The sequence below is a fragment of the Malus domestica genome, chromosome 07, assembly GCF_042453785.1.
Source record: "Malus domestica chromosome 07, GDT2T_hap1".
Lineage (NCBI taxonomy): Eukaryota > Viridiplantae > Streptophyta > Magnoliopsida > Rosales > Rosaceae > Malus > Malus domestica.
This window is the reverse complement of record NC_091667.1, coordinates 31,515,841-31,529,574: the sequence shown is the minus strand read 5'-3', so window position 1 is coordinate 31,529,574 and position 13,734 is coordinate 31,515,841. Positions and strand designations below refer to the sequence as shown.

Genomic DNA, 13,734 nt, shown 5'->3' with positions numbered 1-13,734 from the left:
GTCTTGAAGAACAGAGAAGCACTGATTTACTCAATTGCTTTGCACCACCTGCAAAAATTCCCAGAAATGTCAAAAGCCTTCCCCAAATTCACAAATTTATGCCACTTTGTTTGGAATCCGAGAAAGTGCTGGAAAAATACAAGAAATAATCCAAAACCACGATCTGGGTTCTTATCAGATTACCAAATCACACAACACTTCAGAAGTTTTCAGTGAATCTTGCTCTACTTTTCTTCCCCTTCTCTCTCAACATTTTCTCAGCAACCAAACAACAGAATACAGAATCCATTTGTTCAAGCCCCAAGAATTTTAAAAACAAATTTGAGTAGCTAATTAAGAATGGGGGATTAATTAAGAGATCGAAACACACAATTACAACTGACGGGAACAAGAGGAGCTGAAGCAGTCAAAGCAATTTGTACAATCGAAGAAGTTCAAACAAAAATACACCAAACTCCGATAAGTGCTGTTTGTTTGGGTGTAAAAAAACTTAAGAAAAACAGATTAATCAAGTCGTTTTAATCTGTTGATTTGAGCACGTTATTGTGCATCCAAACATGCCTGGCTACTTGCAACTACAAAGCTGCAACCAGAGTTATTGGAGTTGAAGCTAAAACAAAAGCTAAACATGGCTTTGACAAGCAAAGTTTAGAGAGCCAAGAAAGGAGTATATTCTGCTTCCAATTTGGGACATCGAATTCTTGGTACCAAGAATTTCATCGATCTCCGACAATATGCGAACAAGAACAACGAACGGCAAGTTTCCGTGATCTGGTGCAGCATGTAGGTATTGGAGTGGGTTGGTGCAGAAGGAATTGCAGCAGGATGCGGGTCCGATTTCAGGCAGCAACGACAGGCAGGAGGCGGCTTGGTGGCGCATATCCAGCTCGGCGACTCGACGACCCCCTTTTTCGATGTCCCAAATTGGGCAGGTGGGTTTGGTGGGTTGGGAGGGAAATGAGGAGGCGGCGAGTGTGGCGGGGAGGTGAAGAGGAAGGAATGGGAGAGAGAATGGAGGGGAGGTGAAGAGAGTGAAGGAAGAAATGGGGGAAGATGGGTTTTAAGGTTTTTTTTTTTTTAATTTTTTTAATTAATTATTTTCAAATTTATAAAAAAATATTTTTTTTGGCACGTTATATAAATGTGGTAGCCATGTCAGCTTTTAACGGAACAATTGATGGAAAATCTGATGGATATATTATTTTGAAATAAAATAGTATGTGAGATATAAAAGTGAAATGTTTTAAAGATGTTGTATGAGATTGTTATAGACCTCAAATCTGAGGGTACTATGTAATTTACCCTAATTATTTTCATAAAGCAGTTATGGAGTTAGTCAAATTAACTAGGGTAAATCTCAATTTACTACTCTCAAGTTTCGTGATTTTCAACATTTAGTACATAAAATTTTTTTCGTCCCAGAGTCATACCTAAAGTGTTAATTTCCGTTAGTCTGGCTGTTAAATCTCCCGTTAACGGATGACGTGACACTTACGTGGACAATGATTGGATCCTACGCATCAATAAGGATCCCACGTGAATATTAAAAATAAATATAAACATTAAACATTAAAAAAATAAAAAAAATTACAAAAAAAATGTGTCTTCTTCCTCAACCCCACCCCCGCCGACCTTCATTCCCTTCTCTCCTTTGCACCTACCCAAGTCGCCTCCGCCACCCCATCCCTGGTCGACCCGGCCTACCTCATCCAGGTATGCATCATTCTCTACCAGCAACAGAACTAGCCCGAGTCACGTCTCCACTCGATCCTCAACTCATCTGCCTTCCAACTCACGCATGAGTTCTTCCTTCAGGTCTACAACTCATCGTTTGGTGAATCGCAAGACTTTTCTGATTGCTTTTAGGACGTTGGCCAAGGCCAAGGAGTTGAACTAGTGTGTCGATTTCTTTCACGCCATGAATGGGTTTGTATTTGGGTACAATTTGGGGATTTTGAATGTGGTGGTTGAGGATTTGTGTGGGTCGAAACTCGTTGTTGAGGTGAGTTTTCTGGTTTTGAAGTTAAAGGAATCGATTCAGCCCGATGGGTTTACTTACAGGTGTTTGATTCAAGGTTTTTACGATGTGGGTGATTTGATCGAGGCTTCAAAGATTTGGAATTTGATAGTGGATGAAGGGTTCGACCCGAATATTGGTGCCGTTGAGAAGATGATGGAGACCATTTTCAACACGAATCAGTACGTTAAGGAACATGATGGAGACCCTTTTCACCCACAACAAAATGCTTAATGTCATCGGCAAGTCCAGGAACATCCAACTATTCTGGGACACCCTCCATAAGATGGGGCGTCGTCGGATCCGGTCAAGGTCGAGCTTAATTGGCTCGATCCTCTGCTTTTCTCCAGATTTAGGGTCGATTTCTTGAGATTTGCCGTCAAATCTGGTAGGTGAGGCACTTTCCTTTGAGCTCATAGGGCCGCCGAAGAGGATGAGGGTTGAGTGGGTAGAGTCGAAGACGGAAGGGGAATGATGGAAGTGCAGAGATTGGGTAGGTCCATAGGAGATAAGAGAGGGAGAAGGGATGGGGTCGGGGGTTTGAGGAAGAAGACAACTTTTTTTGTTTGTAATTTTTTTATTTTTTGTAATTTTTTAATGTTTAATTTTTAATATCCACGTGGGACCCTTATTGACATGTAGCACCCTATCATTGTCCACGTGACACCACATTATCAGTTAACGAAATATTTAACAGCCATACTAACGGATGTATGAGACTGTCCCAAAATTAACACTTTAGGTATAATTATGGGACGAAAAAAACTTCATGTACTAAATGTTGAAAACCACAAAACTTGAGAGTAGTAAACTTAGATTTACCCAATTAACTAAAATAATATAGTCACTTTTATAGGGATTTTACCACCTGTAAAAGTAGGGATAAAAACACTTAAAAATACTTGCAAGAGAAACAAAGTTATTGTAGTATAATTGGCTCAAGTAAGATCGTTCTCTACAAGGATTAATTTAAATAAATTAACGTAAAATCAAATCTCAACTAAGTATTTAGAATAAAGTTTTGGAAAATGATGATTTAATGACCTAAATTAAGAAAAAAATGAATTTAATTTAAAAGGTTAACTAAAATTGCAATTTTTAAAGAAGGAAAAATGAAATAATTTTTAGAATTCAAAGTAAGAAGGTAATAGGGTTTCGCCATCCTCTTAACAATCCTACGTAGATTTACTAATTACTTATGAATTATTCATGTAACTTTGAAGGTTAGGTTTTCCTAATGCATATTCTACTCGTGGTATTCAAGCTAGAACGTATATCAAACATGCAATCCGTCTGTGGTATTCAGATCAAATATAAACATGCATGACTCATTACGTTTTGTGAAAACCTCTTGAAAAACCATGCAACCTCTAAGACGTAGTATTCATCATAGGTGAAATTACAACTATTAATCACAAGAAGCAATACTCAATTCCCCGGTGGTATTCCAACCAAATTGCATCCAATTACTTATCTAAATATCCTAATGATCGCGTATCATTAAGACACAAAGATAGTTTAAGCACATTGATTAATAATTCAAAGTATGTATGCATAATATCATAAACAATTAAATAAAAACTACATATTCATGCTAAGGCTCAAGACATCGCCCTAGCAAAAGAAAATTAGTTACGCATATTCATAATTAAAATCAACATAATTGTATTCAACTAAAAAAAGAATGAAAACACCTTGTAGAATAAAGTCTGAAAATCTCTAAACTTTGTCCCAAATCTTCTCTCCAAAGAATTGCATGCGTTCTCTCTAAGAAAAAGCCTAGGTCTGCCAAAAGACTTATTTATACTACTCTAAATAAAATCCTCCTAATAAAAGGTCTTAGAATAAGACTAGGAAACTAAATAATTTAAAATAAAATAGGAAACATAATCTTAAATTGACTAGGTAAATTCGTCCAAAAATCTGCACAGCCACGTTTTGGACCCAAATCAGCTCCAAAACTGGTCCAAGATAGCTGGATTTAAAGCTTTGACTATTCTGAACACTTTTCCAGAATACCACGAACCCATCCGACGTTATATTGGGCTCAAAAAACGCAGTTTAAGCCTAGAAACGTTACTTTTCAACAACGCGTACTGCTCCTTCATTTAATCTCCAGAAAATAACCACTTGGTAGAAATTGCTGAGATTTTGACACGAACAAGCTAAGGAACACACGAACGTTCTCCAATTTGAATCACTCCAAAATTCGTCTATTTGGTCACGTTTTGCTTCAGAGGAAGTCGAATGTATTATGTTGAAAATATAAAGCAAAGTACCAAAATTTTACCAAAATAATTATCAAATTATACTAAGAATATGGTGAAATATATAATATAATTTTGACTCATCAGTTGGGTAGGTGCAGAGGAGAGAAGGGAGGGAGAAGGGAGGGGGGTCGGGGGTTTGAGGAAGAAGATAACTTTTTTTTTTGTAATTTTTAATTTTTTAAAGTTTAATTTTTAATTTTTTAATTTTTAATATCCACGTGGGACCCTTATTGACATGTGGCGCCCTGTCATTGTCCACGTGGCACCATATCATCAGTTAACAAAATATTTAATAGCCAGACTAACGGATGTATGAGACTGTCTCAAAATTAACACTTTAGAAATGATTTTGGGACGAAAAAACTTCATGTACTAAATGTTGAAAATCACGAAACTTGAGAGTAGTAAACTTAGATTTACCCAATTAACTAAAATAATATAGTCACTTTAATATAACTAAATTTGAATCTTTCTACATATTTTAAATGAATTTAATATTCGTTATTCCATCTTTCGTATAAATAATCTCAAATATAAAATTCCATACAATAAACAAAGAGTAGGAGATAAAGGTGACAAGCTTTTATACGAAACTGAGACGAAAGTCCAATTCGAAATTCAAGATAACATGTCTAATTTTTCAATTATGTATGCATGAAGAAATTGTGTAGAATCTTCCATGATTGGATGATGATGGAGTGGTGTTGGTTGGAGATTGGGTCATAAAACTCTACTTTTATTTTATTCCATTTGTGTTCATTTTTCAGTATGCCACATTGAATCGACTGCTAAACAGTCTAAACTAGAATGACAAAGTTTACACAACTTACTTTATAAGGACTAAAAACGAACCTAGACAAAACTACAAGATTTAAAATTGAAATTTGGACTTTAAAAATACGACTAATCATTGCGGAACAAATATTCACTATTTCACTTTAGATATTACCCGGTGATGAAAGAAATCTACGACAAAAATGATAAAAAGATTATAAAAAAAAAATTTCAATCCTCACACGCTCAAAATACCCCTTCTTGCGAGGATCTCACGAAAAAAAAAAAAGGTCGTACCCAGTGCACAAGGCTCCCGCTATATTCAGGGTCTGTGAGAGGTGAATGTCGGCTAGCCTTACCCCCATTTATGGAGAGGCTGCTCCCAAGTCTCGAACCCGAGACCTACCGCTTATGGGCGAAGGCACTTGCCATCGCACCAAGTGCGACCTCTCACGAAAATTGACAAAAATTAAAACCACTAAAATAGAATAACAAAATTGACATAATTCAAACCACAAGGGCCAAAAACGAACCTCAACAAAATTTGGGAGGTGGTTGTGCAAATGTGAAATTTGGTCTTCAAAATATACGACCCGTCGTTTCAGCCGAGCAGATAGTATTTTACTATTTTGCGTCAGCATTGAACAGTGATGCAAGAGATTTACGACGAAAAGATTTCTCTTCCCCCCACACGCAACAGAGTAAAAAACCTTTGACTGATTGAGACCCTACCACCCTCTCCCACACAGTGATTATTTTCTCGGGAAAGTGACGGAAAACAAAAGAAAATGGTGGTCAAGAGAAGTCAATCATCAACCCATTTGAGCAAGGATTCAAAGGTGGAGGTTTGCAGCAATGAAGATGGCTACAAGGGTGTTTGGTTCCCCGCCAAAATCATCGACCCGGACCCCCCGATTCCGGCCACGAGGAAGAAAAGGAAGAGCCTTTCCGGCTGCAGCAGCAGAAGCTCATCCTCCTCCACCAAGGCTCTGGTCCAGTACGAGACTCTGCTCTCCGACGATGACCCGGACAAGCCCCTGACGGAGCTCGTCGAGGTGGGTTTCATCCGGCCGGTGCCTCCGTCCGACATTGACGACAGGCCTTTCGAGCCCGGTGACAAAGTCGACGCCTTTCACCTCGACGCGTGGTGGCCCGGGGTTGTGATCAAGCTCGAGGAGGATGAGTACACGGTGGGGTTTCTGGACCCGCCTGATCTGCTTGTGCTGCGGCGGTCCGATTTGCGGTCGCACTGGGATTTCACAGACGGCATTTGGGTCGGAGCTAAGAAGGAGGTACTGGTTCTGGTTTTTTGGTAATGCATGTGGGTTTTGTTTTCTGATACATGATTTTTCAGGGTTTTTGCTTGCATGGATTTTTTTTGTGTTTATTTATGATTTTTTTTGAAGATTTTTTACCAGGGGTTTTCATGATTAAGAACATGCATGTTGTTTATTGTACATATTTGGCTCTGCCTTTTGTTGTTTTGGTTTAAAAATTCAATTTTTTTCATCTTTTATTGCAATTTTTTAAGAGGAGCTTGTTAAAATGGCTGTTCATGTTTTAATAATCCAAATGTTGTAGTATTGTATACTTCTCATGAGTTCATCGGTTCTCTTGACCACTCTGTTGATGATTTGCCAACCAAAGTTGTTATTTTTATTTATTGCGGATTTGATAATAGACTCTAAGAAAAGGCATGGAGTACTCGGAGCTAATGGAAGACGAGCGCTGTGACGTTCTAGGACTTGTATAGCCGACTCCACTTAGTGGGATAAGGCTTTGTTGGTGGTGGTGTTGTTTTTGCAGATTTGATAATGTGTTGTGCAGACCAGTAGTTGATACTGTTTGTGATTTGTAATTTCTTCTGGGATTACTCTGATAATTTTGTGTTTCTTAATTAAGTTTTCTCCACCTTGAATGCTCGTTTTAGTCCCCAAGTTCATTGTATCTGTGGCTCAACTAAAATTGTATTTCAAGGAGCATTTTGGCTTGCTAAGTTATACAATTTTATTGTGAACCGAATCTTTTACCTTTGAATCTGTGATTCTTATGAAGTTTTACAATAAACAGATAAATTTAGTAATCTGCTTATTAGTATCACATATAGAAAGATCCGGGGTTCTGAGTTTGCTAACAATTTATTTTTGAAGAAAATAATACGCACATTACAACTTGAATGATTATAAGCGTGTGATCCCTTTTAATAATAAGTCCGTGCTATACATGGCCAAGGATGCGATAACCACAACATTTAAATCTGCTGCAGTTTGCTTTTTAATGTAAATATTTATCTCTATGATCCTTCTTTCATTTTTGGTTTTTTAGAGTTTAAGGTTTTGATTTATTGAGTCCTGTACGTATTTTTTTCAATTCAAACCTTTCAACTCATATGTTAATCTCTTTTGCAATAATCTGACTTTCTTCTAATTTTGGGAGAGGATAGACATTTTGTATGTACTACATATGATTGTCATTGACAGAAAACTGATATTTTTCACTATTGGTTCATAGACGATGACAGGACCAAATTTCATTCCTGGGACAGCAGTTGAAGTGAATCCCAGCAAAGTAATACCTTTTTATGCTTGGTTTCCAGCAATTTATCTTGGGCAGCTGGGGATCGACTCTTTCTTGCTTCAATATAAGAGATCAAAGAACTGGGATGTTAAAACTGTAGTGTGTCGCCATCAGATTCGGCCTCAGCCTCCACTGTCGGATGAAAGAGATTTTAGCTTGTTGGATAAAGTGGATGCATTCCATGACATGGGTTGGTGGGTCGGAGAGATTACGAAAGTTCTTGAAGGAAACAAGTACGTGGTCACTTTAAGCTGCACAAGGCAGGAGATGGAATTCAGCATTTCAGAATTGAGGACTCACTTAGTTTGGCACGATGAAAGATGGAGTAATGAATTTGCGGTATGTACATTTTCCTCTTGTTTTATAAAGGGAAAGGTGGGGGGTCCTTACATGTTTCTTATGGGTATGATGGTAAACATGTTTGAAACATTCTGTGTCTTGTGTGACTAAAATTTTGGCAGTTATTTCCAGGAATCTCACTTTAGAAGGGATTCTCAAGTACCAACAAAGCATTCATGTCAGAGTTCCAGAAGTGATTACGAATTACAATCATGCAAGAGTTTTGGAAACTCTGAGGTAGCTACACCACTTCGAAAGAAAACACCTTGTTCTAGGATTTCATTGAAAAATCAATCGAAGCACTTGAGTCCTTGCATGGATAAATTACCTTATGTAATGACGAAAAAGAAATCGAAAAAGTCTCAGCAACCTAAAGATGATGAAACAATTGCATGTTTTTCCAAGAAGTTAAAGGGTGGATACTCAGAAGACTCCTTATCGTTTGAAAAATCAAATGCAAGGAGAACGCCCGCTAAAACTCAAAACAAAGAATCCCCAGTAACTGATGTCGTGGTAAGTGAACTCTCAGAAAAATGTTGTTGGTATTAAATTATTTATTCTCCTATTGCTGAGTGTTCCATTGTGGTAAACAAAATCATGATTCCAGAGTCTTCCCTTTCTAAACCTCATTAACTTGCTATATTCTATGCATTTTACCCAAGAAACCCTGTAATCACAGAGAAATGTGTTGGTTCACTCAGTATTGTTCAACGTACTTGAGTCGGTGAGTTTTATCAGCACTACTTAAACTATTCTGACAACACTCACCAACTCAAGTGATTCCAAGAGCAAGGTTAACTAGTGCTCATTACTGGGGAAATGTCTGCATGATATTTAAAAGGAAAACAACAAAATCTAGGCATCTGTTGCCTCTTTGGTTTGCATGGCATGATAATGCCTGATGGAAATGTTCCGAGAATAAGGTTAGGTTCATATTCTCGGAGGCCTCTTTGCTTGAGTAAGCAGTCCAAGCGGCTTGCCTTATTTTATGTCCATTCAAGGATAATTGGGATCAAATGTTTTCATCTGCATTGTTTGAGGAAGTGCAATACAAAGAAAGCCATGCACTATTTTTCCTCCGATTTTGTTTCTTCTGAAACCTAACGGTCCTGATTAAAATGCGTTCATTGCTCTTGCAGAAGATTGAGAAACCGAAGATTGGACGACTGGATGATCAAGCATTAACTCATTCTAAAAGAAAAGGTAAACCACAAAAATCTCAAAGTGATATCCCATGACCTAGAGTAGGACATGATAGGAGGGGCAGGCCACTGAAATTGCATCGTAAAAATATCGATCGCCTGCATAAACAGACATATACAAGATATATGTCCACACAATCAAGCAAATACTTTCTTTAATGTATTCCTTTGCCTGTAGTTAGTTTGACTAACGTCAAGTTTGTGTCCTAGGTAACCCTTCTGGGACTGCCAACCAACAAAATGAGGATAATGGAAGACAGGTTGAAGCTGGTGTCACAGGTGAGGTGGAGCAACACGACAATCCACATTTGGTTTATGGAAGAAAATTGAATCCATGGATTCCTTTTCCCGTAGCAAGTTTGACTAATTTCAAGATTGTGTTCTAGGTAACCCTGTGGGGACTCCCAACAAACAAAACGAGGTTAACGGAAGACAAGTTGAAACTGTTGTCACAGGTGAGGCGGATGCGAAGCAAAATAACAGTACTTATTTATGGTTTTCCTTTTGCCCTCATATGGTAGTACTTATTTATCCTATTTATTTTTCTCTTGTGTTGTCTAAAATTTCCAGTAGATTGCTCGACAAGAGAACTTAAGGTGGCTGCTGTAAAACCTATAGAGGGCTCAAGTAAGCAAATGTGAAAATTTTCAATAGTTTCCTTTGACTCTAGTTATTTTGATTTACATCTTGTTGTAGGTAGCCCTGCCGAGACTGCCAACCAACAAAATGATGTTACAGGAACACAAGTTGAAACTGGTGTTACTGTTAACATTGAGCAACAAGACAGTCCAGATTTGCCATTTGTGAAATCTTATCCGGAAATTTGGGAGAAAGTTGAATCTATGGATGCATTTAAAAGATATCCGCAAAAACCACATTTTTATCCTTTAGTTAAATGTGGAGAGCTAAGTCGTGAATCATTAGCGGTTGCAAAGATGTTAACCTTTGCCTCTTTGGTAGAGAAGACCTCCAAGTTGAACGTTGAGGATCCTGACGACTTCTTTGATAGCATCTTCGAAGAACTAGGTGATTTGGAAACGTTTGGATTTGATGTCAAGGCAGTACACGATCGTCTGAACTCTTTGCTAGAAATGAAAGTTCAGTTGGGGCACCTTCAGGATAAGTCAAAAGAAGTTCAAATCAAGATCGTGGAGCAAACTCAAGACAGAAAGAAACATAATGAAATAATCAGTGGGGTTGCTAAGCAGATTAAGGACTTGCAGGATCAACTCGTGGTGCTGATGTCAGAGGACGCAGCCAAAGGTTCTGAAATTAGCAGGTTGCAATCCGAAGCAGACGCTATCATTGAAAGCATTCAGAGCATCCGCCGTATGAGACACTGGCTGAAGCATGGTGATCCTCGTGAAAACGTTCATTTGATTACCGCTTTGTCTGCGGAAACTGAATGGTGAAAGTGATACCAAGCTAATCTGTAGTTTATTTTGTAACAGCTCTTAGCCCTAGAAATTCTGGCACCAGGTATCTGTACTGCAATGTCATCAACCAGTATTAGCATATCTATATATAGACCGGGTTTTCAACCCCCATATCACTTTCTGTTGGTTTCCTGTAAAATTTTATGTTCACCTCTTTCTGGTAAATCTTTAGCCTCTGGTTTCCTTTCAGCAAATTTTGAGCTTTCTTGCTACCCATGATTGATGGAGGTAAACTTATACAACTGCAACGTCACGGTAACGGTATCCAAGCCTACCATGTGCTGTCATGTATTTTACCTTTTTAACATGATAACGCGTGATTGGTTTGAGATACCGCGACTTTGGCTGACCAGTTAAAACTAAAGAATAAGAACTTCTACACAAAGAATTGCAAGAGTAATTGATCCACAACCTCAAGCCAAGTAAAACCAAAAACTTTTATGAACAAAACTCAGTGAGTACAACGAAATGGGGCTTATAGGGAACTGCCCCTGTTTCTTTTCTTACAACTCTGCTTGCTTGGACCCCTTTATATTTTCTTCACCAAGAGGGGCAAGATTCATTATTCGTTGCGGACTTTGAAGCCGTGTATTCTTGGAACATAGTTCTGAATGCCCTTCTGCGGCTTAAGATGCCCGTAGGTCAAGAAGAAAAGGTGAGGAAATGTGGTTCCAAAGTATGCCCCATCAATTTCTGAGATTGTTGTCAAGGCAAACATTGAAGAACTGAACTCAAAACATAATTGTAGTCGTAAAAAATTCTAGTTACCATGTATCCCATGAAATTTAACGGGTGAATCTGAGCCACTTAAAAGACAATGTATAATTATGAGATATTCATAGATGTATAGAAGGCACTCGTCATGTCAATTACGAAGCGATACATAAGGATACCTTCTTGGTGTCTGGATTGCGGGGAATAAATGTCTTCACACTTGGGACAATAGATTTTTACAGTGCTTAATCTTGGGATGTCTGACTCACCAACAGGCAGACAATGTTGTTTATTGCAGTTCACTCTTGGACATCTGCCAAAATCATAGTTCCTGTACTTCTCCAACTGAATTGCACACTGTTAAATTAGGAAGCCTCAAATATAATGCCACAGTTCGAAACACGACCGGAGTTTGGGGGTGTGACATCTAATATTTTGAAAGAAAATAAAGTAATATTAATATGTACATTGTAAACACTTTACCATTGCAGACAATCCCTTGGTAGTTGCTATGTATCTGGCATGAATTAAACCGTAGAGCATCTCCGTCGCAGATTCGATCAGATTGTTCTGTTCCTCATCAGTTAAGCCATCTATTGATCCCATTGGAATTTACATAAGAATTTAATAACTTCGTATTGCAATGAAAGCTGAAATCTTCATCAAAGCAATTTTGGCTGATGGACTTATCTGATTCTTACCATTGGAAGACTCAATGTCCAACATTAAATCCAGTGCATAATCATAGAATGGTACGTGGTTTCTTAAACCTGAACGGTTGAAATCATCGAGGATGTAATCATCGTCGACTTCACAGAAGAATTCATTCCCTTTCTGATTGCAGAACCATGATATCCAAGATGCATCTTCATCACCATAGCATCTAACATCTGAATCTTTGCAACTTGTATCAGCTGATTCCGCTGCACAATTGTTGTGGGGAAAACATACATTCGAAAGATTAATTGTAAACACATCAGAAAGAATGCAACCTGGAGTTATGGAATTAAATTAGAACCAAAATTGTTGAACAAAAATGAGCTAGAGATACTACTACATAAAGCAGCAGCTGCCACGGTTTCATGGCATGGGTCACCAAACCTTGGCTTTTTTCACTCAGTAGCCACGGCTAGCTATCGTGGTGTTTGGAAGAAGTTTGTTCCTAATTGTTCATTCCGATTCACTCAATAAAAAGTATCGCCAAACACATAGGTGGTGGCGTTCTAAGACTTAGTGGGATAAGGTTTTGTTGTTGTTGTACATGGATGGAAAAAGTCACTATATATAGCTTAAACCAAATTCAGAAACTCTCTAACATGCACTACTCGATCCATTCAAATGATACTAACACAAATTCATGAGAGCAAATGCCGCGACATGTTGATATGGTTGTATTTCTCTTCCACAATTAATGTTGGAAGTTCTCTGAGTTGAAATTTCCCTTCACATGATCGAAAACAAAAATGCCATGACATGTAAACTTTCGTTAACCATTCGACGATGAACGTTTAATGTGGGATTATGCATGCATGCATGAACGTTGAATAATGTTTGTGGAACTGAAACTTACCCTGATCATAGAATGTATCCGTATCATCGGGATTGGCAGCAAGTGACGTAGAAGGAGCCAAAGATTTGTCTCTGAGTCGATTAGGGTTCAAAGCCGGTTCAGAACGTGATCTAATTACACCTCTCTGATCTTTAGGCATAGTAATTACTCAGTCTCTCCCTTGATCTGTCTGGACCTGGAAGCAATGTGCAGTTTCGGTTTCTGTATCGACGGCGATTTCAACGTACATTTGGATCTGGAAGTGGCAATCAAGGGGGAAAATAGTTTTTATTTTTATTTTTTATTTGATGAAATACTCGATCTCTTTTTTTGGTTTTGGGGAAAATGAAAACGTTTAGAATAATAAAAAAAAATGTTGTGGTCTATTTTATCTGACAAGGAGAGTGAGGCCAGCAGTAAGGAGAAGAGAGAGATATGTATTTGTAGAATTGTAGGGGAATGTGTGTTGTTATCCATCCTATATTGTGCCTTTATTTATAGTAGTAAAATGAGAGAGGATATTTCTTCTTCCCAAGTAATACAAGTTGTAATAGAAAAGGATAACTAGAATCAAATTTAATCTAGGATTTACACAATCATACTTAAACTAGGAATGTCTACAACACTCCCCCTTGAGTGTGTAAATACTCAAGGTAGATTCAACATCATGCAGAGGTTGAGGAAGTCGGCTCGTTGACACTGATTCTAAGGAACAACGCTTATTCTCAATAAGGTAGGAACTTGCATAAGTAGTAAGTCTCACTAAAAAACCCTAAGACTACGGCAAAAACCCGATGAGGGACAAAATCCATAGTTTAAGGAAATATGCGTGAGAAATGCAAAGTCAAAAGAAACG

General features: G+C 38.1%; 2 protein-coding genes and 1 long non-coding RNA gene across 6 annotated transcripts; 1 reads left to right on the top strand and 2 right to left on the bottom strand.

The window, feature by feature from the left end:
* On the bottom strand, window positions 1-1,069 carry LOC139197465 (uncharacterized). Its single transcript, XR_011582908.1, has 2 exons — window positions 184-1,069; window positions 1-48 (listed from the first exon to the last, which is right to left on the bottom strand). It is a non-coding gene; the product is annotated as an uncharacterized lncRNA (long non-coding RNA).
* A 4,678-nt stretch (window positions 1,070-5,747) lies between these two features.
* Window positions 5,748-10,809, top strand: LOC103428564 (DUF724 domain-containing protein 3-like). Of its 3 annotated transcripts, none has more exons than XM_070824913.1 (8): window positions 5,748-6,353; window positions 7,573-7,977; window positions 8,110-8,490; window positions 9,120-9,180; window positions 9,390-9,458; window positions 9,566-9,634; window positions 9,750-9,806; window positions 9,876-10,809. In XM_070824913.1, the coding sequence occupies exons 1-8, from the start codon at window positions 5,850-5,852 to the stop codon at window positions 10,589-10,591; spliced, it is 2,262 nt and encodes a 753-aa protein (XP_070681014.1). In that variant the 5' UTR covers window positions 5,748-5,849; the 3' UTR covers window positions 10,592-10,809. The 3 variants fall into 3 exon arrangements, with proteins under 3 accessions (XP_070681014.1, XP_028961838.1, XP_028961835.1); XM_029106005.2 differs by having other exon boundaries at window positions 9,117-9,180; window positions 9,753-9,806; XM_029106002.2 differs by having other exon boundaries at window positions 9,117-9,180.
* Window positions 10,810-11,038: 229 nt separating this feature from the next.
* Window positions 11,039-13,169, bottom strand: LOC103439569 (putative casein kinase II subunit beta-4). Of its 2 annotated transcripts, none has more exons than XM_070824914.1 (5): window positions 12,900-13,169; window positions 12,031-12,252; window positions 11,813-11,922; window positions 11,509-11,686; window positions 11,039-11,308 (listed from the first exon to the last, which is right to left on the bottom strand). In XM_070824914.1, the coding sequence occupies exons 1-5, from the start codon at window positions 13,036-13,038 to the stop codon at window positions 11,178-11,180; spliced, it is 780 nt and encodes a 259-aa protein (XP_070681015.1). In that variant the 5' UTR covers window positions 13,039-13,169; the 3' UTR covers window positions 11,039-11,177. The 2 variants fall into 2 exon arrangements, with proteins under 2 accessions (XP_070681015.1, XP_008376350.2); XM_008378128.4 differs by having other exon boundaries at window positions 11,509-11,674.
* Between the last annotated feature and the right edge of the window lie 565 nt (window positions 13,170-13,734).

What these genes read in the sequence shown, in the direction of transcription:
- LOC103428564 (XM_029106002.2), top strand. Translation starts at nt 5,850, where the DNA reads ATGGTGGTCAAGAGAAGTCAATCATCAACCCATTTGAGCAAGGATTCA. An exon ending in GGGTCGGAGCTAAGAAGGAG is followed by an intron (nt 6,354 to 7,572) that starts GTACTGGTTCTG and finishes ATTGGTTCATAG; the next exon opens with ACGATGACAGGACCAAATTT. An exon ending in CCCCAGTAACTGATGTCGTG is followed by an intron (nt 8,491 to 9,116) that starts GTAAGTGAACTC and finishes TTGCTCTTGCAG; the next exon opens with AAGATTGAGAAACCGAAGAT.
- LOC103439569 (XM_070824914.1), bottom strand. Translation starts at nt 13,038, where the DNA reads ATGCCTAAAGATCAGAGAGGTGTAATTAGATCACGTTCTGAACCGGCT. An exon ending in GGACATTGAGTCTTCCAATG is followed by an intron (nt 11,923 to 12,030) that starts GTAAGAATCAGA and finishes TGGGATCAATAG; the next exon opens with ATGGCTTAACTGATGAGGAA. An exon ending in CCAAGGGATTGTCTGCAATG is followed by an intron (nt 11,687 to 11,812) that starts GTAAAGTGTTTA and finishes CTAATTTAACAG; the next exon opens with TGTGCAATTCAGTTGGAGAA.